The sequence below is a fragment of the Netta rufina genome (assembly GCF_964035555.1).
Source record: "Netta rufina genome assembly, chromosome: 7".
Taxonomy (NCBI): Eukaryota; Metazoa; Chordata; class Aves; order Anseriformes; family Anatidae; genus Netta; species Netta rufina.
Genome location: NC_140130.1, coordinates 5571569 through 5595166, shown reverse-complemented (window position 1 = coordinate 5595166; position 23598 = coordinate 5571569). Strand labels below are relative to the sequence as shown.

At 57.1% G+C, this 23598-nt stretch overlaps 1 protein-coding gene across 1 annotated transcript; it reads left to right on the top strand.

Moving 5' to 3' along the window:
• Positions 1–334: 334 nt before the first annotated feature.
• On the top strand, positions 335–22830 carry ADAMTS14 (ADAM metallopeptidase with thrombospondin type 1 motif 14; the record flags this gene model as incomplete). The annotated part of the gene is made up of 22 exons (XM_084290020.1): positions 335–407; positions 661–1085; positions 5520–5655; positions 6142–6338; positions 11686–11769; positions 13320–13476; positions 15949–16054; positions 16188–16331; positions 16623–16755; positions 16903–17016; positions 17563–17711; positions 17813–17988; positions 18476–18609; positions 18822–18945; positions 19133–19216; positions 19469–19632; positions 19955–20123; positions 20989–21121; positions 21258–21465; positions 21554–21680; positions 21920–22030; positions 22529–22830. The coding sequence occupies 22 exons, from the start codon at positions 335–337 to the stop codon at positions 22828–22830; spliced, it is 3450 nt and encodes a 1149-aa protein (XP_084146146.1).
• Positions 22831–23598: the final 768 nt, after the last annotated feature.

Below are 23598 nucleotides of genomic sequence, written 5' to 3'. Positions count from 1 at the left end.
ATTTTTTTTTTCTTTTCCCTCTCCCCCTTCCCCTCCCTCCTTTCCTCCCCTCCTCTCCCCCCCCTTTACCTCGCCCCTCTGCCCACCCCTTCCCCAGGCCCCACCCCCGCCCCTCCCCGCTGCGCGCACGGCCGCGGGCGCGCAGCGCGGCGCCGCCCGTCCCCATTCCCGTCCCCGTTCCCGTCCCCGTTCCCCTTCCCGTTCCCATTCCCGTTCCCCGGAGGCTCCGGGCGGCCCCGGGCGGCGGCGGCGGCGGCGGGGGCGGCGCGGGGGGAGGCGGGCACCGTTCCCCGCCCGCCCCGCATCCCGCCCGCCCCGCAGCCGCCGGCCCCCGATGGATTATCTGCGGCTGGTGCTCTCCTGCCTCGTCCCCCTGCACGGCTGCTTGGCCGCCGCCGGTGCCCCAGGTAGAGCCGGGAGTGGGGCTGGGGAGGGGGTTTCGGAGGCGGGGGGCGACCACCGGGTCCTGCCCGGCCGGGGAAGGGGCGAGGAGGTGGGTAGGGGGCGGCTGGGTTGGCAGCGGAGAGGATGGGAGCGGAGGGACGCGGTGGGGTTTGCGCTTGGGTTCTCCCCAAGAGCCCTCTCCATCCATCCATCCATCCAACCATCCATCCATCCATCTGTCTGTCCATCCATCCGTCCATCTGTCTGTCCCCGCAGAGCTCCTGCTGTCCGGCAAGCTGAGCGAGTATGGCGTGATCGTGCCCTTCAGCGCCGATTGCCGGGGCCGCTTCCTCTCGCACGTGGTGTCCGGCGGCGCGGCGGCGGCGAGGGCGGCCGAAGCCACCTGCCCCCCGTCCCCAGCCCCGTCCCGCCGCCGCATCCCCCGCGACGCCCTGCATGGGTCCCCGCGGCGCGGCGGGGCCGCCGGCCGCTCGCTCTACTTCAACGTCACTGTCTTCGGCAAGGAGCTGCACCTCCGCCTGCGGCCCAACCTGCGCCTCGTGCCGCCGGGCGCCGTGGCCGAGTGGCAGGAGGACTTCGGGGTGCTCTTCCGAGAGCCCCTCCGGCACCGCTGCCTCTTCACCGGGGACGTCACCGGCATGCCCGGCGCCGCCGTGGCCATCAGCAACTGCGACGGGCTGGTAAGCTCAAGGCCGGAGGGTCGGGTCGCTCGAGGCGAGGATCTCAAGGTGTGGGGTTTGGAGATGCTGCGCCGAAATGTTGGGTACCACCGCGGGGAGCTGGGTGATGCTGCCTCCTCCCCGCTTGCCCCTTGCTGGCTTTGGGGGCTCTTATCCACGCGTCACGCTTCTTAACCAAAGTGGGGTGAGCTCCTGCTTCCTCCGAGCATCTTTTTGGGGAGCACTGTGGTGTTTATGGCAATAGCTCATGTGTTCAGAGCCTTCAGGGCAGGCTGCATTCCCTCTTCATCCCCAGCCTCTGACCTGCCCGTGGGGCTCCTATTTTTGATGCACTTTAAAAACTTGTCCTTATTTTTTTATATCTCGAATCACTGCTCTTCAAACTTCCTTTGAGCCAATTTAGCCCAATTCAGTCCTCATTTTCCATGACAGTGCTTGCTATTTTCTCCCGGTATTGCTTCCCAGGTTACTATTTGGTTGCACTAAACTTATTTCACTCCCCCCCCCTTTCTTTTTTTATTGTTTTATTCTGGCAGTTCCTCAGCTGTTTTTGGCTGCTAGCACAAACAATTTGGCATTCCTTTCTTTTTATACAGCGCGTGGTGTTACTATACAAGCAGAAATGATAGAGCAGCAGGGCTAGAAATAAATATTTCGCATACATCCAGCAGCTTATTTTTTGCCAGCAATTTTAGCTCATCATCCACAATTTTGGAAGCCTCTCCTCTGAGTCTGACGAGGCTGGGAAATTGCAGAAAATTCTCCGTGACCCAGATCTTGCTGGGGCTGGTGAATTTGGACACACTTGAAAGCTTTGGAGATATTTCCTATGACTCCGGCAAGCAACCAGTAGCGCTGCCTCTGCATTGGGAATTGGGTTCGTAATGCAGGTTGCATGCAAAAGCAATTCCCGGTGGCATGGTGAGCAAGGAGATGGTGGGATTTTTGGGATGTGTCCACCTCGAGCATCTTTTGCTTTTCCAGTCTTGGGATGGCGCGCGTGGGAGGCGCGGGACCGCTCTGTTCTGGTTGGGCAGAGTGCTCTGGGACACTGCAAATGTGTACGCAGAGAGATTATGTTGTGTATAAACAGGCACTGAGATTATAAATAACGAGGAAAAAAAAAAAAAACATTTATTGAAAAAGACAGTGCAAATTAAGCATTTCCTAAATCCACATTTAGCCATGTAATGACATGATTTTTATTTTTTTTTTTGTAATTTTTTTTTGGAGATGCCAAGCCCATGGCACCTTTCCTGCCTGCTGTTTGCCGCAGGCACCCACGCGTGCAAATCTGCCTTTTTTTTTTCTGCGAGCAGGGTGGGAAGATGCTGTCCTCCAAAACACGGTTTCAGAGCTGGTCCAAGCCACCGAATTCCTAAACGCTAAAGCAGCGCTCGGCAGAAAGTCTCCCCCAGCAGATGCATCTCGCTGCAGGCAACCCGGCTTTCCTCTAGCAGCGTGTGGCCGGACTCGAGCTGGGGCTGCCGTGACTTTCAGGGGGAGAAGAATTCGGAGCAATCGGGGTTGCGCTGTCGGCAGCGGGGCGCCTGCCAGCTTTGTGTTTCCTCTGCCCTTCGTTGCACATCTCGCATCCTTTGCTGGGGAGGAAGGGCAAAGAATTATTCTGGTCATTTTCTACAGCCACTGTGCTTGTGTTTTGCTCCCTGCAGTCATTCATCCTGAACCGAAGCTACAAGCCCTACAAATAATGTTTACTGACCCCATTTCCCTGGGATAGGGTGGCAGCAGAAGCCTTGGGGAGCAGCAGTTAATGAAGAAAGACTCCGTGCCCCTGCCCAAAGCCCCTCTCCTCGTGTGACCCCTGGATGCAAAGGGTGTGGAGCATGGTGTGCGTTCATGCAGTGCCGCTTTCTGGGACTTTTTGTCCAAATTAAGTGTGAAGCGCATAGGAAAAATCCATATGCACGTCTCTGCTCCCCCCTTCTCCACGCTGTTTGCTTCTCTGGCTGAGCGTAGCGGGGTTTATTAATTTTTCCACGGTTTGGCTGCAGGGAGGCGTCAGAATTTCCTGAGGTCCCGGGGGACCTTTTACCCCTTGGGGTCAGGGAGGAGCTGCTGGGGGCATCCCCATGGCTCGTGGGGTGCTCGTGGGTCCCGGTGGCACGAGGCCAGCTCCTTTCTGCCATCGCTGGAAAAAAGCCTTCACCCTCCGTGTGCTGGCAGAGGCGCCGTTGCTGGCTTTTCTTCCAGCAAAACGAACGTTTTCCCTTTTCCCTGGTAGAAGGTGGGAAGCAGGGGGAGCGCCGGGGTGACAGCGGGGAAGCTGGCGCCCGTCGGTGGGAAATGCACGGCGCGTTGAGGCGTGCGCAATCCCAGCGTGTTTGCAATGCCTGGGGCGGCTGCCCGGGGCTCTGCCCTCCGAGCCGCCGGGTTTTCTGTCAAGGAGAGGGTGCCTGGCTTACCTCCCTGTGTGGGGTAACCCCGGCAGCTCCTGTTGGTGGAGGGGAGGGTCTGAAATTGGGTGGCAAAACGCCTTTTTTTGCTGTTGGCAGCCTCGGTGGGGCAGGTGTATGCCTGAAAAAGAAATCAGGTTGTCCGCAGTCAGAGCTTCCCCTTTTACATCTGTGGGGAACGGGTGCTGTAAAACCCCATGCCCAAAACCTCAGGGGCTGCAGGCAGCAAGGAGAAGTGTGATAATAGCTGAGATGCTGCATTTCGTTGAAAGGTGATGTGTAAATTTGGATTTTTTGGGGGGTAAAACTGCATTTTTTTAGAGCCTCTGCCCAACTGTTGCTGGACCTGGCCTGCGGGCTGGCTCCCCTCGGGTCCATCTTGGTTTGTCTGGTGCTCCTGGTTGAGCCCGAGATGCTCGTCTCAGGGTAGTGGGGAGGGCTCTGGTCACATCCTGCCCTGGTGGCCTTGGGGTCCCCCCCGTGTCCCCTGGGGCAGCCGGCCTGGACGTGTGGCAGGCAGGGCCTGAGGTGCACGTGTCAGGCACATTGGGCCCAGCACGGCCGAGCGTGGCGAAATTCCTCCTGAAGGAGGAAAAAAATACCCAAACCTGCTTTCCAGAGGAGTTCAGCAGCTAATAAAACTGAAGTGGAGCAGGAAATTTGACGAAGCGTGCCGGAGCCAGGTTGGCTGATGCCACGGCGAGCGTGGGGATGCAAGGGGGACCGGGTGGCCCAGGGGGAGCCTGCTGTTGGCAGAGCCCAGCCCCATGCAGCACGTCTCCGAATCGTTATTTGATGAAAAGAGCTGTGCCAACAACCCTGATGAGTACTCCAGTAGGTACGTACGGCGGGAGGCTTTGCTCTAGGAACACATCCATACGTCCTGCTGCGCTTTCCAGGCAGGGATTCAACAGCAGGCAGCCCTGGAGGAGCAACCAGGCGCCTGTGCGATGGGTGCCAGCAAATTCAGCGCCGATGGCCCCGTCCCACCTTGTCCTCAGATCTCCGAAAACCATCGGGCTGGAGGTGCTGCCTGCGCCACGGAGCGCTCGGGCCGACGGCCAGGCAGGTTTTGTGGGAGCTTGGCGTTAATTAGGAGCACTTGGTAGCCAGGACAATGTTTCCAATGGCGTTTGCCATCTCATTCATCTTCCCCTGGTCTGGGAGGTAGTCGGACTCGTAACGCTTTCCAGCTTCTGGGCTGAAGGGATTCCCCTGCGTTCATTTCCAAACGCTTCACGGGCAAAGATGAGTATTTATTTTCATTCCTCCCTGCTGCGATCGCCGTCAGTAGCACCAGTGAGACGGCCATGTTCCTTCCTGGTGGCATCTGGATGTGGCTTGGGGACAGGGACGTGTGTGGGGAGAGCTGGGAGATCCTGTGACCGCCGGCAGGGAGAAGGAGGCAGAGGAACCTCTGGCTGATGGGAAGGGAAGGAGCTTCAGAGCCATAGAAAGGAGATAACTCAAAGTGTGGTCAGTTTTTTTTGGTTGGTTTTCCCCTCTTCTTTTTTTTTTTTTTCCCCCATTTATGGAAGAAATTGAGGTTCATCATGTGTGAATCTTGTAATGGATTCTGTCCAGTGCATGCGGTGACTTTTGGCTGGCACCTAAAGCCGGTTTGGGCAAGGTGGAGGCATTGGGCATCTTTGTAGGATGGCTCTCCCGAATGGTGCAGTGGTCAAACAAACCCGTTTAGCCCCGAAACAGCAAGCTCACCCTGTGAATCACAGAATTAACATGATGTAACGTCCAAAATTACTGCTTGTGGTGTCCAACCGTGTGGTGAGACAGCTCCGCAGCCAGGAGGAGACGTGGGGTAGCGATGGTTTCTCGTGGACCTTAAACCAGCACGGTGGGGCAGCAGCAGGACATTCTGTTTATTCAGGATGTCTTTTCCCCTTCCTTGCCCTGCACCAGTCTTTTATGAGTACAGCTGGTACGCGTGTGTACCCACACATACAAAAAAAAAAAAACAACCCCTTTTTCCCCTTTTTTCCTCTGTTTCGTCATGCAGGCCGGGCTGATTCGGACGGACAGCACCGAGTTCTTCATCGAGCCGCTGGAGCGGGGGCAGCAGGAGACGGAGGCGCGCGGGAGGGCCCACGTGGTGTACCGCCGCTCGGCCATCCGGCAGCGCCTCCGCGCCGAAGGTAGGGCCTGCAGCCCGTCTCCTCCAATTAACCTGGCAATTAGCAAGCCTTCCCTGAGCAGAGCTGTGGTTTTGACTTTTCCCAAATGGGCTTGTTGCTTTGGAAGCATCGCGGCTGGAATTGCAGTGCTGTTTTCTGCGATTTGCAAAGTCCTTGGCCGTGCCAGGATGGGGGGTGCTCCAGGAAGGTGCCCCCCAACCACCTTGTCTCTATACTGCGAGGGCTTGCCTGTCCCCCAGCATCACGAGCTTCTTTTTGGCTTTGCAACACTTCCACAACTCATTCTGGGGGAAATTTGGGGCTTTCCAGGCCAGCTGAGTCTCCTTAAACGGAGTGAACCACTGGCAGCATGTGTTCCCCACGTCCTCTCCACCACCTCCTCTGGGGCCAGCAAGTCACTTCGTGCCCCGTTCATCCCCAAAATCACTGCAGGGTCCGTGTCGGGTCTCCCCAACTCTTCTTTTTCTCCTTCTGCCCCCTTTTTAGTGCCCGGGCTGCGGGTGGGCGAGCTCCCCAACTCCCTGGAGCTGCTGGAGGAGCGGCTGGGCGAGGCGGAGCGCAAGAGGCGTCACGCCAGGAAGGACGACTACAACATCGAGGTCCTGCTGGCGGTGGACGACTCGGTGGTGCGCTTCCACGGGAAGGAGCACGTCCAGAACTACGTCCTCACCCTCATGAACATAGTAAGGCTTTCCTCGGGGGGGATCGGCGAGGGTTTGGGGGTTAACTGACCTCCAGGGCACCTCCTCTTTCTGCTGGCTGTTGCCATCTCTCACGTTGTGCCAGGGGAGGCTTGGAGTGGGAGTCGGGAAGAATTTCTTTGTGGAGAGGGTGGGTAGGCATTGGGATGGCTTGTGGTGGGCCCCTTGTCCCCATGGGTGTCCCAGAGATGCGTGGACGTGGCTCTAAGGGGTGTGTGTTAGTGGTGGGACTCATTGGGTTGGGCTGGTGTTGGACTTGGTGGCCCTGAAGGTCTCCTCCAACTTATATCACCCTGTGAGCGTGTGCCTGAGATCTCAGCGAGTTCTGGGAAGGAGGTTGGTGCCTTCCACTCCTCTGTTTTGAAAGGTCCCCATCTGTTGAGGAGGATTGTTCAGATTTGCAGGAGAAATCTGCCCGCCAGATGGGACCCAGCGAGAAATTCCTCCAAAGCCAAGCCCCGTCCTCTCCCAGCTGCTGTCCCCGCGAGGCAGAGGTGCACGAGCGTGGCTGCTCTCCAGGGTTACCTCGAGTGGCTTCCTTGGGGAATGCTGCGCAATAGCAAACGGGGTACTCAGAAACTGGGAAGGGAGAGAAAAAAAAAATACTTTTTTTTTGGTGCTTTGGACCTTTTTTTGAGGTTTAGTTCTCTATGCTCTGTCCTCTGCTCTATTTTTATTTTTAGTACTCTTTCGCATGGCCATGGGAAGTGTTAGAAAGGTGCAGCCAGCTCTGAAATAACTGAGTTAGGAGGATGCTTTTGCCTTTTTTTTTTTTTTGTGTGTTTTGTTTTGCTTTTTTTTTGCTCTCCTGCTTGTTTTGGCAGCGTTTCTGCCCTGGCAGGCAGGCCTCGAGCCGCAGTGCCAGTGGCGGAGGGTAAATTATCCACGCAAGGGGTGAGGATTGGCTGCTTTGCCACCTTGTAGAAGAGGTATGAGCCCGTCTGCCCCGCTGCTAGGGCAACCCCAAGTGTTTTCTTTTTCACGTGGCCAGCCCCAAACACACAGAAGGAACCGGAGCAGTCGCTGCTTTTAAAAAGCCGATGCCTTGGCTGCAGCTTTTTAATCTCCAGCGCTTTCCTGCTGCTGGTGCGAGGTCCTGCAGGTGGGCAGGGCAGTGGGAAAGCCGCTCTCTCCCAGGGCTTCTGAAATTCCGGCACTGTATTCACAAATCCACTTTTGGAACATTTTTTTTTTGTTTCCCCTGTTTTTTCATTAACTCATCCTGCAAGCGGGAGGTGCCCCGGGGTCCCCGGCCTGACCCGGGGCCCTTCCCGCGTTTCGGGTGCCGGAGATGAGCTCATTGCCCTTTCCCACCGGGGGCCGGGCGGAGCGCCTGGGGGCTGCCAGCTCGCATCAAAAGGCCATTTTTCAGCCGCATTTCATGCTTTAGAGGCAGCGCTTTTCAGGGAGGGAATGCGCGGGGTGCTGGCTGCTCAGATAAAGGCAGCGCCGGGGATTTTAGTGAATTAAATAACGAGGGGGGGGGAAGCAATGTCAAGAAAGAGAGGGGGAAAAAAAACAACAGGATAATGCAGAGAAATGCCTCCCCGAAGTCGGGTTGGGTGGGAGCTGGAGTTGCCCCATTAAACCAGGGTGATTAAAAGCCCAGCCATGGGAAATGTGATTTTGGGGAGCAGAATGTGTCAGCTCCCTTTCTTGCTGGGGTTCCTACTGCTCGTCCCGATGCTCTCGAGGCTTGGGGTGGCCCCGTGGAGGGGGGGAAGGCTGAGCTGTGGGCTTGGAGGAGCTTGTACCAAGTGGTGGTGAAGCTGGGAGGTCCTGGGTGGGCTGGGGCTGGTGTGGAGGCTGGAGGTGCCCAACAAAGCACATTTCATTCCAAAACCACAGCCTCGCTCCAAAGCCACCAGCCTGGCTGGGCAAAATGGGGTCAGACAGCGTGGTTTGGGGCAAACGTTGGGAACCCGCAGTCCTTGTAGGGTTTTGTCGTCTTCGTGTCCACATGGCGCACACAAGTTCCTCTCCCCTGCGGTCTCCGTGGGACCTCTTTGCACCCAGTGGGGTTTCTCCCACCAGCACAGCCGGGTGCCGGGGCCATCCCCGGAATTTGGGTAACAGCACGGAGGTGTTTTCCCATTGTTTCGGGTTACTAAGGAAACCCCATGAGTCAGATCCAGGCTGCGACTTGTGTGCTCCCTCCGGCGCGTCGGGAGGTTCATTGTTTGCAAGTGAAAAAAAGTGTTACCAAGACCCCACGTACGATAGTTTTGGGGGAAAAAGCGAGCCTCCAGCTTTATTTTTAACCTGGGGTTACCTAACTCTGGGGCTAAATCGGCAGAGATTTTCTTTCCTCCCCGTGGAGCTTGCAAAATAAAATAAAAGTCTGCTCCACGAGCCGCCTCCTTGCTAGCAATGTAATAACAACAAAAAATACCTCTGGTGTTGTTCTTACACATGCATGCACTTTCGCCCCCCCTACTCCCTGCCCCGAATGTAGGCTGGTGTGGTTGCTGCTCTGGTTTTGGGACAGCACAGCCTGTCGCGTAGGGGCACGCAGAGGGAAGGAGGGGGATAAGGGAAAGCCGAAGATGACTTGGCTGCGCTGCCCGCGAGATCTGGGATTTTGAAATGTCAGCTATTCTGCTCGTCTGGCAAATTCTTCTCGTGCTCTCGTTTTGTTTGCCTTCCCTCAAGAGCGGGGAAGTCTAGACGGCCGCGGTGCGCTTCGCCGCGGGGAGCGGGTGTCTGCCGTGGGCTCGGGACACAGCGGGGTCTCCGCTCTCCTCTCCCTTGGCATTGCCCCCTGGGGTCCCATGGGCCGGCTTCGGTGCCCCGACATGCAGCTAGGCTGGGCTTTTACAACATTTTCTGCGCTGTTTCTCTGTTCAGTGAAATTGGAGAGCATTCTTTGGCAGCGGACGGCGATGCAGGGGCCGGGCATCTGACGGCGTTAGATAAGGAGCTCTGTGCACCATCTGTCCCTCCAGCGGCGATCTGCTGAGCGGGGGCTTGCTGCAGGGATTTTCTTCGAAGGCATTGACTTGCTAATGGCATCCGCAGAGGGCAGGGGGACTCGTGCCAATCCCTTCTTCCTCCCTGCTCCGAAATGCTCTCTTGCGGGTGGGGTTGCAGGAACAAGCCCCGGCCGCCTCCGTCGGTGGTTAAGCAAACAGAAAGCCTTGGGCAGTCTGCTTCCACGTCTGCTTGCTGAATTATCTGCAAAGGTCACTGCAGAGCTGGCATCTGGGGGGCACAGAGCCCTCGGTGCCCCGCCGAGGGGCTGAAAACACCTGGGTAGATCCCTTGCCTTCAGACAGCGGGCACCCTGTTCAGCTGCTGCCAGCGCGTGGTGTCGTGCTGATTTTAAAGCCCTAGGGGATTGGCATCCTGCAATAATACAGCTGCTCGTGTCCTGGTCCCTCTGTGAGCAGTTTATGAGCTGCTGGTGGTCCTGCTGCTGTTGCCTGCAGTCACTTCTCCATCAAGACTGAAAAGGAGAAGGATGGAAGAGGAAAGATTCACAGTGCTGTGTGGGTGTTGATGAGTTTCACTGTCCACGGCGCCCGAGTGCAGGAATTTTTCCGCACCACGTCCCAGAGAAGAGCTTCAGAAAGGATCCTTCCCATCCTCTTTATTCTTCCCAAATGCATTAAAGCACGGCGCTGAGAAGCATCTCGACTGCAGTGAGCGAAGGGAACACGGTGCAGCGGTGCCTCTCCACGCTGGGCAAAAGGCTTTTTCCTTGCAGGTTTTGCAGCCCGTGCACCTGCAGCAACACAGTAGCTTTATCTATTTATTATCTATTTATCTGCTAGGGCTTTACCTATTCATTTTTTCTCAGCTGTTTTGCCGCGTTCAAGATGGGGCAGGATCAGGGCTGGTGGTACCTCTCTGCACAGCCCAGAGCGGCTGTCACGCGGCGGCGTTAATGCTGGCTCTCCATGGGTTTAGGAATGGACTGACTCGGGCTTTCAGACAGAAGCCCGGCCTGTCAATCGTGGGTCTCATAAAGCTCTCAGGTCGCCTGGAAAATCGCAGCCTCGGGTCCGCGCCACATCTGCGTCAGTTGTCACAGGCAGGGCCCTCCGTTTCAAGTGTAAGCTTAAATAAAAAAAAATAGAAAAGGGGAGAGAAAAAAAAACACACTGTAAATCTGGCTTATAAACATCATGTTCTAGTCTGGAAAGCTGTGGCAGAGCCAAGGGAAATCATTTTCCCCACATCGCTTTTGGGGTGATGGGGCAGGACGCTGTTGGGTCCTCCTTTGGGAACAAGGGGAGGTGAGCTCCGAATTTTGAGTTTAAAAAATGAATGAAAAAATCCTTTTTGTGGCGCTTACAGAGCGGGTGGGGGAAAAGCCACCCTTTCAGGCTTTGTTCTTGCTGAAGTACAGAAAAAGAAGGCTGTAACTCATGATTTCCTTTGCAGAGCAGCAGATGCTGGTGTACATGGCACTGACTCACAAGCCCTCCCTGCTCTTCTGCTTGTGCTGTCTTCTCCTGTGGATTTCTCCTGGGGGCTTTTGAGGTGCTAGGTCAAACTTGACTCACTGCTGCAACTGAGTAATGTCCTTGCTTTGATAAGATCTCTCGCCTCTCCCTGAAAAGCCTTTTTTTTTTCCCCTTCCCACCAACTTCAAGGACATTAAAAGCCCAAGGGTTTCCTTTTATTGATGAGTTTGTGCTCTCAAGGGGGCAAAGGCTCGCTGTGAGATGCTCTTGGTGGAGGAGGTCCACAGGGGAAAGGCTCTTGACAGGACCAGGGATGTCCCTGGCCATCTGAGCCACCGAGTGCTGGGAAATTTCACTTATTCAGACTTGGCTGGTTTGCTTTGTGGTTTTTCAAGAGCAACAAGAAGCAAAGCAGCTGGGCTGGGAGGAGGGAGACGACGCGCTCTCTGCACCTGGTCTTGGGAGGTCTTGGGAAGTGGGAGAGGAATGAGAGAGCGGGCCCGGGCCTCGCTGGGGAGCGGTGTTCCCTGCCAGGAGGCAATGATTTTTGGGGTGTGTGTGTTTATCTGCGCATTTATGTGTTCAGCTGGTGGCCAAACATCTCCCTGTGGCTGGGAAGGTGGATGGTAGCTTGGTGCTACAGGAACGGAAGGCACCTTCCTTGGGGGGAGTGGGACAGGATCCCTGGAAAGGGAGGACGTTGGACCCCCGTCAGCTCTGCCTCCCAATGTTTTGCTTTAAAAACCCCAAAAGGTGATTATTTTAACCCATTCTTCTTCCAGCAGAGCGCAGGAGTGGGGAGCTGGTGGGAGGATGCTGAGCGCAGAGGACAGGAGGGAGAAGCAGCTGCAGGCACCGGCTTGCTTCAGGGCTGTGAAGGCCTTGAGCTGCCCTCTGCTTTGCTTTTTTTCCCCCCTCAGGTGGATGAAATTTATCACGATGAGTCCCTGGGCGTTCACATCAACATCGTGCTGGTCAGGATGATCATGGTGGGATACCGCCAGGTAAGGACAGTGCCTGTGCTGACATCCGTGCAGAGCAGGGACGAACGTGAACCCTTCTCCGGGTGGTTTCTGGAGCCTGAGGCCCTGGAGAGCCACCTCTGCTAAGCTTGTGGTGTGGCCAACCTGTCCTCGGAGCTGGGACAGGAGAAGTGGGGGGACCCCAAATATCCTGAGCATCACGGGTGGCCGTGGGGCTTTCTGTGCAGCCGTGTGTCACCTGCTGAGACAGCTGGAAGGGTCCCAGTGGTGTTTGTGGGACCCTTGGGATCCCATAAACCATGGGATGAAGGTGGCTTCCCAAATTGGCAAGAGGTGGAGGTCAGCGAGGAGGAGCTGAAGCCACCATCTCATGTCCCAGCAGCCCTGCCCGGCTGTCGTGCAGCCCTGGGGCATCACTGTAGGATTTAGCAGTTGTAATGGCCTGGGCAGAGTGAGCACGGGGACGTTTCTCCTGGTTTCTCAGGTTGCTTTTTGTTTTTAAGGCTCTTTTGAGTGCGGCAGCCAAAAGATTTTCTGTGAAGCAGCGCAGTTTGCTATAGGTTTTGTGGCAAGCTCCTGCACCACGTGAATTGCTCTAGCAAGAATATTAATGAGTCCAATGCGGTCATATCTGTGTGTGGTCCACAAAGCAGCCCCAATAGGTCTTGGAGGAAAAGCCCTGCTTGTTTCTGCTTGGCCAGGAAAAAAACAAGCGCATCCTAGAGACACAGCGATGGTTCTCAGGAGCAGGGGGATAAGAACAGAGGCAGGCTCATTTGGGGAGATTCCTGGCAGACCGGGAATGTCATCTCCATGCACAAAAGCCAGCAGCGTGTCTGGCTTCCTCCCAGCCCTGTCCATGCTCAGGGCCGGGGGATGATGTGTGGAGGGGAAGGGATTCGGAGCGGTGGGGTTGCAGCCAGCAACCGGAGGGATGAGGACTCAAAGGTTCTGTTCAGGATGATTTAATCCTCCCGAAACCCTGTGCTGGAGGCAGCTGGTGTGTCCAGCTCTGTCGTTGTTTAGGTTTGGGGGGTGACGTGGGAGCGATGTGCAGATGTTTGGATCCAGGCAGGATCCCAGCTTACCGCCGGTTGTCTCTGATGCTTCCTGAGCGCGTCCTGGAAAATGACACGGTGCAGACAGCGCAGCCCGCTCTGCTTTAGCGCTTATTTCTGGTCACTGCCGAGCTTTCCACCTGTCTCAGAAAGCCCTCTGGTTGGGCATTTTGTCTCCTATCCCCATGGAAAAATCCCTGTGGCTTCCATTTACTGGCCATGGGAAGGGCAGAGTCCTTCCTGCCTGCCAGCAGAGCTCCAGCTGGGGCGATGAGGTGCAGCTCAGCCCTTGGGAGGCTGTCGTCAGCACCTCTGCAAAATGCCCATCTTGAAGAAAAATAGATGAAAATCAGGGTGTCTGCTCTAAAACAGCCCTGGAGCACCTCCACCTGCTGGGTCAAGCTCTATCGCAGTCGGGATGCTCTCTGCTTTCCAGCGCATCCAGGCGGTGGATTTAAAAAAATACAACAATAATTTTATTTATTTGTTTATTTATTTTGTTCCTGCACACAGTCAGTCAGCCTGATAGAGCGAGGGAACCCATCCCGCAGCTTGGAGCAGGTCTGCCGCTGGGCTCACTCGCAGCAGCGCTCCGACCCGGAGCACGCCGAGTACCACGACCATGCCGTGTTCCTCACCAGGCAAGATTTTGGTCCCGCAGGTATGCAAGGTACTGTATTTATCTCCATCAGGTACGTGCAGTTTGCTGGGGGAAAGCCAGCAAGGGGAGAGGATTTCTTGCAAGCACAGGCTGCTGATTGGCCAGCAGGGTCTAGGAAAAAGTGATAAAAATCGGTGTTTTTTGTGTGAAGCAGAAGAAATGCAGAATTAATCCAGGACATCCACCTCAATGGATAAAATAGCATCTTTATTCCTCGTGCACCAGTCCTCCCCTTGTCCCAAAGTGCCCTAAACAGTTTAAAAACAGAGTAAAAAAAAAAGATGGAATACCAAGGGGAGCTTCTCAGGGACCTTTAAAACCTGGCTTTGCATGGGTCAGTTTCTTGACCCTCCTATAACTGGACACGGGAGCATTGCTAAGCCCAGGAGCAGGTCTTATTTGCTGGTGGCAAGGTCTCATGTCTCCATCAGGAGGTTCCCTCTGAGGCCACGAGCGTGCCGGTAGCTCTACGCACACTGATGTGTAGCGTGAGTCCTTCTGAAGGGTTGGGAGACGGAGGAGGTGGATGGATGGAGAGATGGAGGAGTCCTCCCCTCCCCATAACCCTCAGCAGGAATTAACCACGGGGGACATCCAGCAGAAGCCCACTGGAAGGTGGTGTTGGCCATCCAAAAGCAGAGGAGCCTCCTGATCTGGCTGCAGTGGCTCCAGCAACCACCCTGCCAGCTGCCCATGTTGGGTGGTTCCTGCTTTGGGAGCTTCGTCTTGGTGCCATGAGGCACCCTGGCTGAAAGACCAGTTTTTATTCTATTTTTCTAGAACCTTTCTGGCCAGGTGACTGTGCCTGAAAGCACTGGCAAGAGGAGCTTTTCTGGCACGTTGGCAGGAGGAAGGGAGCCAAAATGTCCATCCCTGGGGGCTCACGGACACAGCTCGTGCCTCCCTCCCTGTGCCGGTGACAGCGTCAGGTGAAGCTGGGCGCACGGCCATGCGGAGCGCCGCGGTTTGCAGCCTCCCTCTTCTCTGTTGCCGAGCCAAGCCGAGCCCCGGGGAGCTTATAAAAACCTCCCGGTGTTGGCAGCAGCTCTCGGCATGGATGGGAGCAGCGGTGGCCAGCACTGAGTAATCTTGGAAAGCTGATGCAATCCTCGCTTTTGGAGCGGAGAGGAGCCGGAGGGCGCGAAGCGGAGGCTGAGCTGCGCCGCCCTCGCACGTGGGCTCTGCTTTTCCAAGATAAATGCTGCTGGGTGGCGGGCAGGTGGTGGTAAATGCCGAATTCCTGGTGGCAAAGCCCTGGCTGAGCGAGGGGAGCGCCGTGTCCCTCTGTAGAAGGCATGTCTGGAGATCTTTCTGGCCTCCTTTGACGGATAATTTTGCAAGGTGTAATTTGTTGCACCACTGTCATGCGTGGTTGGCCCCTGAGCATGCCCAGGTGGGAGAAATGGTCAGAGGGGCTGAAAGCAGGTGGAAAATATCCGTGCAGAAGAAGGAAATGCGTGTGGAGGAAGCGGGAGACTGGTTTGTGTCTTGTTGATAAAGCGAGGACATCAGCATGTCCTCACTTCTGCGTCTGATACGTGTTTGCAGGCGGGCCTGGTCTGTGTCAATTAAGTATTTTTCAGGTAGTTCTCATCATTGTTCTCCCTGTTACCTCTTCCAGTTCTCACCACGTCTTAATTATGAGAGGCAGTGCCTGCCCTCTGGAGCCACCAACCTCTCTGTATTCCCCTGCCCCGTTTCACTGCCAGACACCGACAGCCTCCTTGGTTGGGAATTTATCCCGTTCTCACTCCAGACAAAATACACTTGCTCTCATACAGAAAACTTTCCACATTGCTGCTCTTTCTTGTGGAAAGTTTAATGGAAAAAAAAAAATCCTTTAAAACGATTTACCCAGGATTTGACTCATTACTGTGTGGTTAAACCCAATTACCTGAGTCTTGCTCTCAAGCTCCTACTTTGACTTTTGCTCTCCTTTTGACTGTGGTGTCCATGGAGCACACAATTTGGGCGAGCAATCGCTGTCTGAGAGCTGGTTTGTGTTGAGTATGTCTCTTTTATCCACTTGAATGTGGGAAAGAGGAAAAACAACCACTTTCTAGGAAAATTACGAGTACCTTTAGTGAAGCGGGCTGCTTCGGAAAGCCCCTTGGTCCTCATCGTCAGTGCCTGCCTCGCAGGAGGCTTCCTGCAGCCACGTGGGGCACCACCAGCCAGGTGATGGTCCTGTTCGAGGGTGACCAGCTCTGTGTGCACCCCTGGCTGGGTTATGGGCACCAGCCTGACTCTCCGGGGCCACCGAGTGCCGAGGTATGTGCTGGAGGTGCAGCTCTGTGCCTGAGCTCCTGCTGCAAGCTTTTTCTGGCATGGTTGTGTTCCTTTGGCTTGTGTTCCCAGGGACCTGCCCATGGATTACCACTGGCTCAGCTCTTGCTTATCACTGCATTTATTGATTTTTTGCCTCTCTCAAAAGCTTTATCTCTCCTCTCCTCCTCTCTCCTTCCTTCTCTCTCTCTCCAGGCTACGCGCCGGTGACGGGGATGTGCCACCCGCTCCGCAGCTGCACCCTCAACCACGAGGACGGCTTCTCCTCAGCCTTCGTGGTTGCCCACGAGACTGGCCATGTGTAGGTGACAGGGACAGAGCTATTGCCATGCAAATGCTTGACCCAAGGAGCTTTCTGCACCCCTTTCTGCCCAAAAGGCTCGCTGCAAAGCCACGGCCCGTGGGAAACCTGGCTCGCTGGCTTTTTCCAACAGGTTGGGCATGGAGCACGATGGCCAAGGCAACCGGTGTGCCGACGAGACCAGCATGGGCAGCATCATGGCACCGCTGGTCCAGGCCGCCTTCCACCGCTACCACTGGTCCCGCTGCAGCAAGCAGGAGCTCAACCGCTACATCCAGTAGGTCGACTTGAACTCCTCCTCCTCTCCCGTGGCGTGACTGTGCCAGGCCCTTAGGCTACCCATTATTTTTTTGTGCTGCGTAAAGGCCGTAGAAACACACAGAGCGGTTTTGTGTGTCGGGGCCGTGCAGAGTAGCAGGAAACCCTGAAGGCAGAGCAGGTCGTAGGGTTGCTCTTGGCTGCTGATGGAGCTCAGAGAATTGGGATTTTGTAATATCCGGGTTTGGAGAGAGGGCTGGGGGTGAGGGAAGGAGCGAAGCCCCCCAGATCTCTGCCCCCCATCCAACAGTTCCTACGACTGCCTTCTGGACGACCCCTTTGAGCACCAGTGGCCCGTGCTCCCCGAGCTGCCGGGCATCAACTACTCCATGGACGAGCAGTGCCGTTTCGATTTCGGTGTGGGCTACAAAACCTGCACAGCAGTGAGTACAGCCCCTGCCCTGCTGGTATCACCCCAGCCTGCACCCACCAGGAGCTTTGGGCCTTCTCCTGCCCTGGGAGAAGGCTTTCCATGGGGTAGGACGGGTGCTGGGAGCCCCACCACCCCCCATGTTGCGTTGGCTTTGCAGTTCCGCACCTTTGACCCCTGCAAGCAGCTGTGGTGCAGCCACCCGGACAACCCCTACTTCTGCAAGACCAAGAAGGGGCCTCCCTTGGATGGCACCGAGTGTTCCTCGGGCAAGGTACTGGCCATGCCTGTGGTGTCGGGGGGTGTTTGGCTTTCCACCCCCTTGCTGTAGCTTTTTGGCATCTCTCCTGCTTGAAGAAGTAGCTTAATGCCTCATTTTCCACTCTGGTTGCCCAGCGTGGCTGTGCTCGGGTGAGGACCTTGTTCTTCTGAGCCATCTGCCCTTAATGATGACTAAATGAATACAGAAGGACTTGCAGCTTCAGAGAACGGGGAATGGGAAGCCAGGAGATGTGGAAAGCTGAATATTGGGTGCAAATGAAGTGGTCTGGGACTTGTTGCAGAAGTTTGGGTTCATCCCACCTGGCTGGGGTACCCCTGAGCCAGTAGGGAGACACCCATGGGCTGCTTCAGTCCTGGACTCAGGCCTGATTCAGTGCCTGCTGGAGGATCTGCATGGGTAACAAGAGGTCATTTACGACCAGAGAGAGAAAACTAGCCCAGGATCTCAAAAATATGGTGTTACAGAAGAAATCAAAGGTCCTGCTTGTCTCTGCTCCTCTTCTGAGACCGAGCCACCCCTCCTTCTCCTCTCTTCCAGTGGTGCTTCAAGGGTCACTGCATCTGGAAGACGTCGGAGCAGCTGTACAGCCAGGATGGTGGCTGGAGCTCCTGGTCCAAGTTCGGCTCCTGCTCCAGGACCTGTGGTGGCGGCGTGCGCTCCCGCAGCCGGAGCTGCACCGACCCGCCGTACGTTTGGCTTCCAGCATGCTGGGCAAGCTGGAGATGCACCGTGCTTGAGCAGCATCCCCACCCCAGTGCTCTCATAACACCCTTGTTTTATTTTCTAGTCCTGCTTATGGTGGGCGCCACTGCCCAGGAGCCACCTATGAGCACCAAGTGTGCAACAGCGAGGAGTGCCCGGGGCCCTACGAGGATTTCCGTGCCCAGCAGTGCTCCAAGCGCAACTCCTACTACACCCACGACAACAGCAAGCACGCGTGGCTGCCCTACGAGCATCACGACGGTGAGTGGTAGTGGCTCCTCGAGGACCTGCTCCATCCGTGGTTGGGTGCCCGGAGGTGACGGCCAGCTTGCAGGCACGTGGGGTTGATGTAGCCCTCAGTGGAAGCACCGTCTGCAGTTCTCCTCCCACGGATGGGAGCTGTAGGGTGCTGTTATACCTAGACGTGCACCTCCCTTCAACCTTCTTGGTCTTGGTGCTCTCACCCAAAAAGCCATCGGTAGCCTTGCCTGCCAGAAGAAACCGTGCTGGTGGCAAGTGCTTTGGGTTGGCGGCTATGCCACACGTGCAGAAGTTGGGTTGTAGAAACCTCCAGAGCTGGAAATAATCATCCAGTGTCAAGCAGCCAGGTCCCGGACATCTCTTGTGGAGTCTGGCTGTGCTCACAGGCACAAGCTGAGATGGGTTTCTATTTTCACCCAGCCTAATGCATCTCAGCAAACGTTTTTCAATTTTTTTTTCTCTCCCTGTGCCTTGTGTTTTGCCCCAGATGCCCAGAAGTGCGAGCTGATCTGCCAGTCCGAGGGGACAGGGGACGTGGTGTTCATGAACCAGGTTGTTCACGACGGTACCAGGTGCAGCTACCGGGACCCCTACAGCATCTGTGTCCGGGGCGAGTGCGTGGTAAGGAGCTGACCCTGCCCAGGAGAGAGGGCACACCTCATACCTTCCCTTCACCCAACACTTTTTGGGGTTGGAGACATGGATTTTAGCCCGGAGACCCAACCAATGTGCAGCCAGGCACATCGTGGTGGTGGAGATGTGGGGAGCAAGCACTGCACAGCCGTGCCGTGGGGACGTAACCCCTGTTTGCCTTCTCTCCCCTCGGGTGACAGCACGTCGGCTGCGACAAGGAGGTGGGCTCCCTGAAGCAGGAGGACAAGTGCGGGGTCTGCGGCGGGGACAACTCCCACTGCCGGACGGTGAAGGGCACCTTGGCCAAGACCCCCAAGCAGCAGGGTGAGGAGGTTGTGCTCGATCGTAGCCCAGCCTGCGAGTGGGGGCAGCGGGATGGGGACCCCCGGAGCCACCTCTGTCCCACGGCAGCATGCCAAGGAGGTGGCATCCAGGGGGACCAAACCCACCTGCCCCGCTGCTCCTTCCCTGAAAGCTTTCTCTTTCCGTCCTCCCCTCTCGCCCCTTTCAGTGGGTCTTCTGAAGATGTTTGAGATTCCTGCTGGGGCGAGGCACGTGCAGATAGAAGAGATGGAGCCGGCATCCCACAGCATCGGTGAGTCCTGCTGGGATGGCTTTCCTCAGCCTGGGCTGAGGACCAGGGCTGGTGCTGGGGAGGTGGGGAGCCACGTGGAGGTGGCATCCTGCCCTGGTCCCTGCTCAGCTCTCTTCACCTCTCCCTCCACTGACTCTCAGCCCTGTTCTGACTATTCCCACCCAGAGGCTTCTATTTAGGTCATTCAAACACTTCAAAGGTGGTGATCGGAGGAGAAGTAGTTGCAATATTGATTTTTTTTTTTTTCTCCAGCTGTTAAGAATCAAGCTACGGGTAACTTCATCCTTAACGCCAAGGGCAAAGAAGCCAAAAGCAAAGTGTTCATTGAGATGGGCTTGGAGTGGGAATATACCATTGAAGACGGCAAGGAGAGCCTGAAAACCAGCGGCCCTCTGCACGAAGCCATCAGCGTTTTGGTAAGTGGCTGACACATCCTCTGGGACCATCGGGGTGGGATGGGGGAGGTATGGGAGGATTTTGAGGAAGGGCATTTTAACCCAGGTCTCATTTATTTGGGGAGTTTGGGAGTCAGAGGGCACGCAGCTCAAGGCTGGGGTTGGGAAATTTGGGCAGCATCTTTCTTTGCAACTGGAGAGGTGAGTTCCCAAAGGGTAGGCTCTGTGTTCAGAGCCCACCTAACCGTGCTGGAGGTGGTAACGGGGTTTGTTGCGCCTTCTGTTTTCCTTCCCCTCTCCCACGGTCTCATTCCTTGCCTCTGCTTGTCCTCTGTGCCACCAGGTCGTCCCTCGGGAGGAGGAGGAGTCGAGGAGCAGCCTGATGTACAGGTACATCATCCACGAGGACCTGCTGCCGATGATCGGGAACAACAACGTGCTGCTCGAGGAGATGGACTCCTACGAGTGGGCCCTCAAGAGCTGGTCTCAGTGCTCCAAGGCGTGCGGAGGAGGTAGTTTTCCCCTGGTGGGAGGCTCCGAGGGGCACTTGGGAGGTTGTTTGGGTGTCAGGCAGTGCCTGAGCCTTTTGGGGCATCTCTGGCTTGTTCTTTGCATCTCTGTAGCAGTCACTTTTGGTTTAAGACAGCAGTGGGTTCAGTTTGGGCCAAGGAGCGGCATCTTGTGGGCGACTAAAACCTGCGTGGAAATAGGCAGACCCAGCAGGAGGTGCTGAGAAGGAGGGCGGGTGGGTTTATTTCCCCAGGGCTTTTCCTCCCTTGGCTTCTGCCACAAGGCTGGTGAAGGAGCAGAGCGAGTAAACCACGGCTCCGTGCTGAAATAAATGAGAAGGTTTAAGCAGGCTGTGCTGGCTCACGCCTTGCCACTCCTGGCATGGACGCTGGAAGATTCTGGGATGCGCAGAGATGGGAACCGAGCCCTCGCTTGCTCCGCTGACCGTGCTGCAGCGGGGCTGTCCCGCGGGGTGACAGACAGTTCACGTTTTACGCTAGCTTAGCCCTGATCTGCTCCGCTCCTGGGCAAGCGCCGTTGGGTTGGCAGAGCGCAGCAGCGCGTTGGCCGCGCTTGCCGTGCGCTGATTGTTCCTCCTGGCTGCAGAAACGCAGCTGTGCTCCTGCAGTTTCCCCCAAAACACACCCAGTTTTGGGGGAGGTCTTGAGTTTGCTTAGCCTTCACAGCCCCTCTCTGCGCGTGCACCACGGGGGGGTCCAGCACCCCTCAGAGCATCCTCGGCAAGCCCGGGTGAAGCACTGCGGTGCGCTGGGGTCCCATGGGAGCTCCGAGGACCCATCCTGACAGGGGTGCAGGAGGCCGGGGAGCCTTGTGGGACCCCTCAGTGCCCGCACCCCGCTCCCCCAGGCATCCAGTACACCAAGTACGGCTGCCGGCGGAAGAGCGACAACCGCATGGTGCACAGGAACCTGTGCGACAACGGCAAGAAGCCCAAGCCCATCCGCCGGCGGTGCAACCTGCAGGAGTGCTCCCAGCCTGCGTGAGTCCCCCCGGGTGGGTGGGTGGGTGGCTGTGTTTCTGCTCCCGTCCCACCTCACTGAGCAGTTTTTTGGCTGAACCGTGGCGAGCGGGGGCTTCTCCCGCCCCGCCACTAACGCTGCCCCCGACCCTTGCAGCTGGGTGGCCGAGGAGTGGGGCGCCTGCAGCAAGTCCTGCGGCAAGCTGGGGCTGCAGGCGCGGGCCGTGCAGTGCGTGCAGCGCCTGCGGGACGGCACCAACCGCACCCTGCACGCCAAGTACTGCAGCGGCGAGCGGCCGGAGACACGCCGGCCCTGCGGCCGCCTGCCCTGCCCGGCGCAGTGGAGGACAGGAGCCTGGTCGCAGGTGAGCTGCCTGGGGCTCTGGGGACTCTTCCCAGCCACCGGGGTGTCCCCAGAGCCGTCGCCCACACGGTTTCTCTCCCCCTGGGCAGTGCTCGGCCAGCTGCGGGGACGGCGTGCAGCAGCGGCAGGTGGTCTGCAAGGGCAGTGAGAGCGGTGGGCGCTGCCACGGGGACAAGCCGGAGGCTGTCCGGGGCTGCCACGTGTCCGTCTGTCCGGGTGAGAGCGGTGGCACCGGGGGGTATGGGGGACCTGGCCTTGTTGTGTGCCCCCAAGGCACGTGGGTTTTATTTTGGGAGGCCAACCAGGCGTTACCTGAGGGTCCTTGTTTCTTTAAAAAAAAAAAAACAAAACTCTGTAAAAAGAACAACAAAACACCCAAACCACACTTTTAATCCATTTTGAGTGCCTGCAGCGTGAGCCACGGTGTCCCCGCTGACCCAGTGCTCTCTCCGCAGGGAAGCCCTCCAGCATCACGGCCAGCGCCGACACCAGCGACCACGTCACGCCCGGAGGGCAGTGGGTGCCCCAGGAGGGGCCCAAAAACCCCGTTAGCAAGATCTCCCCCAGTAAGTGTCCGAGGGTGAGAACTGGGTGCTTGGAGGCCACGTCTGCCCTCCTGTCGCTGCCAGGTGCTCCTCTCTCTGATGGGGACGCAGCCGAACCTCTCAGCTTCCCTAGAGGAGGAGGTTGAGCATCATCCATCCCCCGTTGGAGAGCAGGAGTTTCACCCGTGTTGGTCCTCATTCACTGCCTCCTTACCAGCCCCTGTGTGACCCCAGGGCCCCCTGCAATCTCCTGTGGGGGTGGTTTGGGGGAAGGATGCGTCCCGCAGCCACCTTGGGGTGAATCTGACCCTTGGCTGCCTCATCCTGCCCGGCTCTGGTGCAGAGCCCGGCGCTCGGTTGCCACCTCGTGGAGCTGGGGATCCACCACACTTCCCTCTGCCTTTCCCTAGGCACTGGCTTTCAACTTTTTTCCACCTCTTGTGGGGTCAGGGCAAACGCCGTCCTGACCCCACATGCTCACTGATGCTCGCTCTCCGCTCTGTCCCCGTCCCTCTCCAGGGGAGCCGTGCCTCGGGGACAAGTCCATCTTCTGCCAGATGGAGGTCCTGGCCCGCTACTGCTCCATCCCCGGCTACAACAAGCTCTGCTGCGAGTCCTGCGGCAAGAAAGCCTCCGTCACCGCCTCACCTCCTGGTACCCCCCACAGCTCCCCCGCAGGAACCCCCAGCCCCACTTCCCCGCTGCCCCCTGGCTCCCCAGGGCCAGGGGCACCTGGGGTGGGTGCCACCGCCGGGACCCCAGCCCCAAGCGAGCCATCGGAGGGGACACAGGGCGAGGGCAGGGGCCATGCAGCCAGGTAACCCCTCCGGGACCCCCTGGCCACATGGAGCCTTCCTCCTCCCTCCTCCTCCCTCTCCATCTCCCCTTCTCTTTCCCCTCGCTTCCAGCAGTGGTTTTCACAGGCAGCTGGGTTTGGAGACAACCTGGCTCACCCCGAAATTCCTGGGAAAACCGCTGTTTCCCCGTGATTTTTATTCCTCCCCCCTTCCCTGCTGTGGCACTTTTTTGGCAGTGCCGCAGGGATGAAAAAAGAAAAAGGTCAAAAGGAGTAAAAAGCAGCTCGGCTGCAGGATGGGCCTCTTACCTCTGCGGGTGGCTGGGAGCCACCGGCCACTGCCTTTCAAGGTGCTAAACGGGGGGGCTTTAATGTTGCCTTTTCCTCTCCCCACAAGCAGGAGCACAAAATAGGATGGGGAGGAGGACCCTGGCTCCCCGGCCAGCCCCTGCCTCCTGCAGGACCCGCCTCGCCTTGCCGGAGCGCTTGGCACGGTGCTTGTGGTGCCCCAGCTTTGGGGTAGGAGCTGGGGTCTCCTTCAAAAACCTCTTTTCTGAGACCTCTTCTACGAGGACCAACCATAGCACGAGCAATAAGGACAAGGCCAAAGACCAGAAACAGGGTTTACACAATGCCTGTCACCTGGCGGTGACTTTTTTAGCCGATACTGCCTGTGGCCAGCGTTGTACTAACACCACCTTCCAGCGTCCCCATGACTATGACCCCAATCTCTTCTCCCTTGTGTCCAGTGTCTGTAGGGCACCAAGACGTTGTGGGGTCCCGTGGGGAAAGC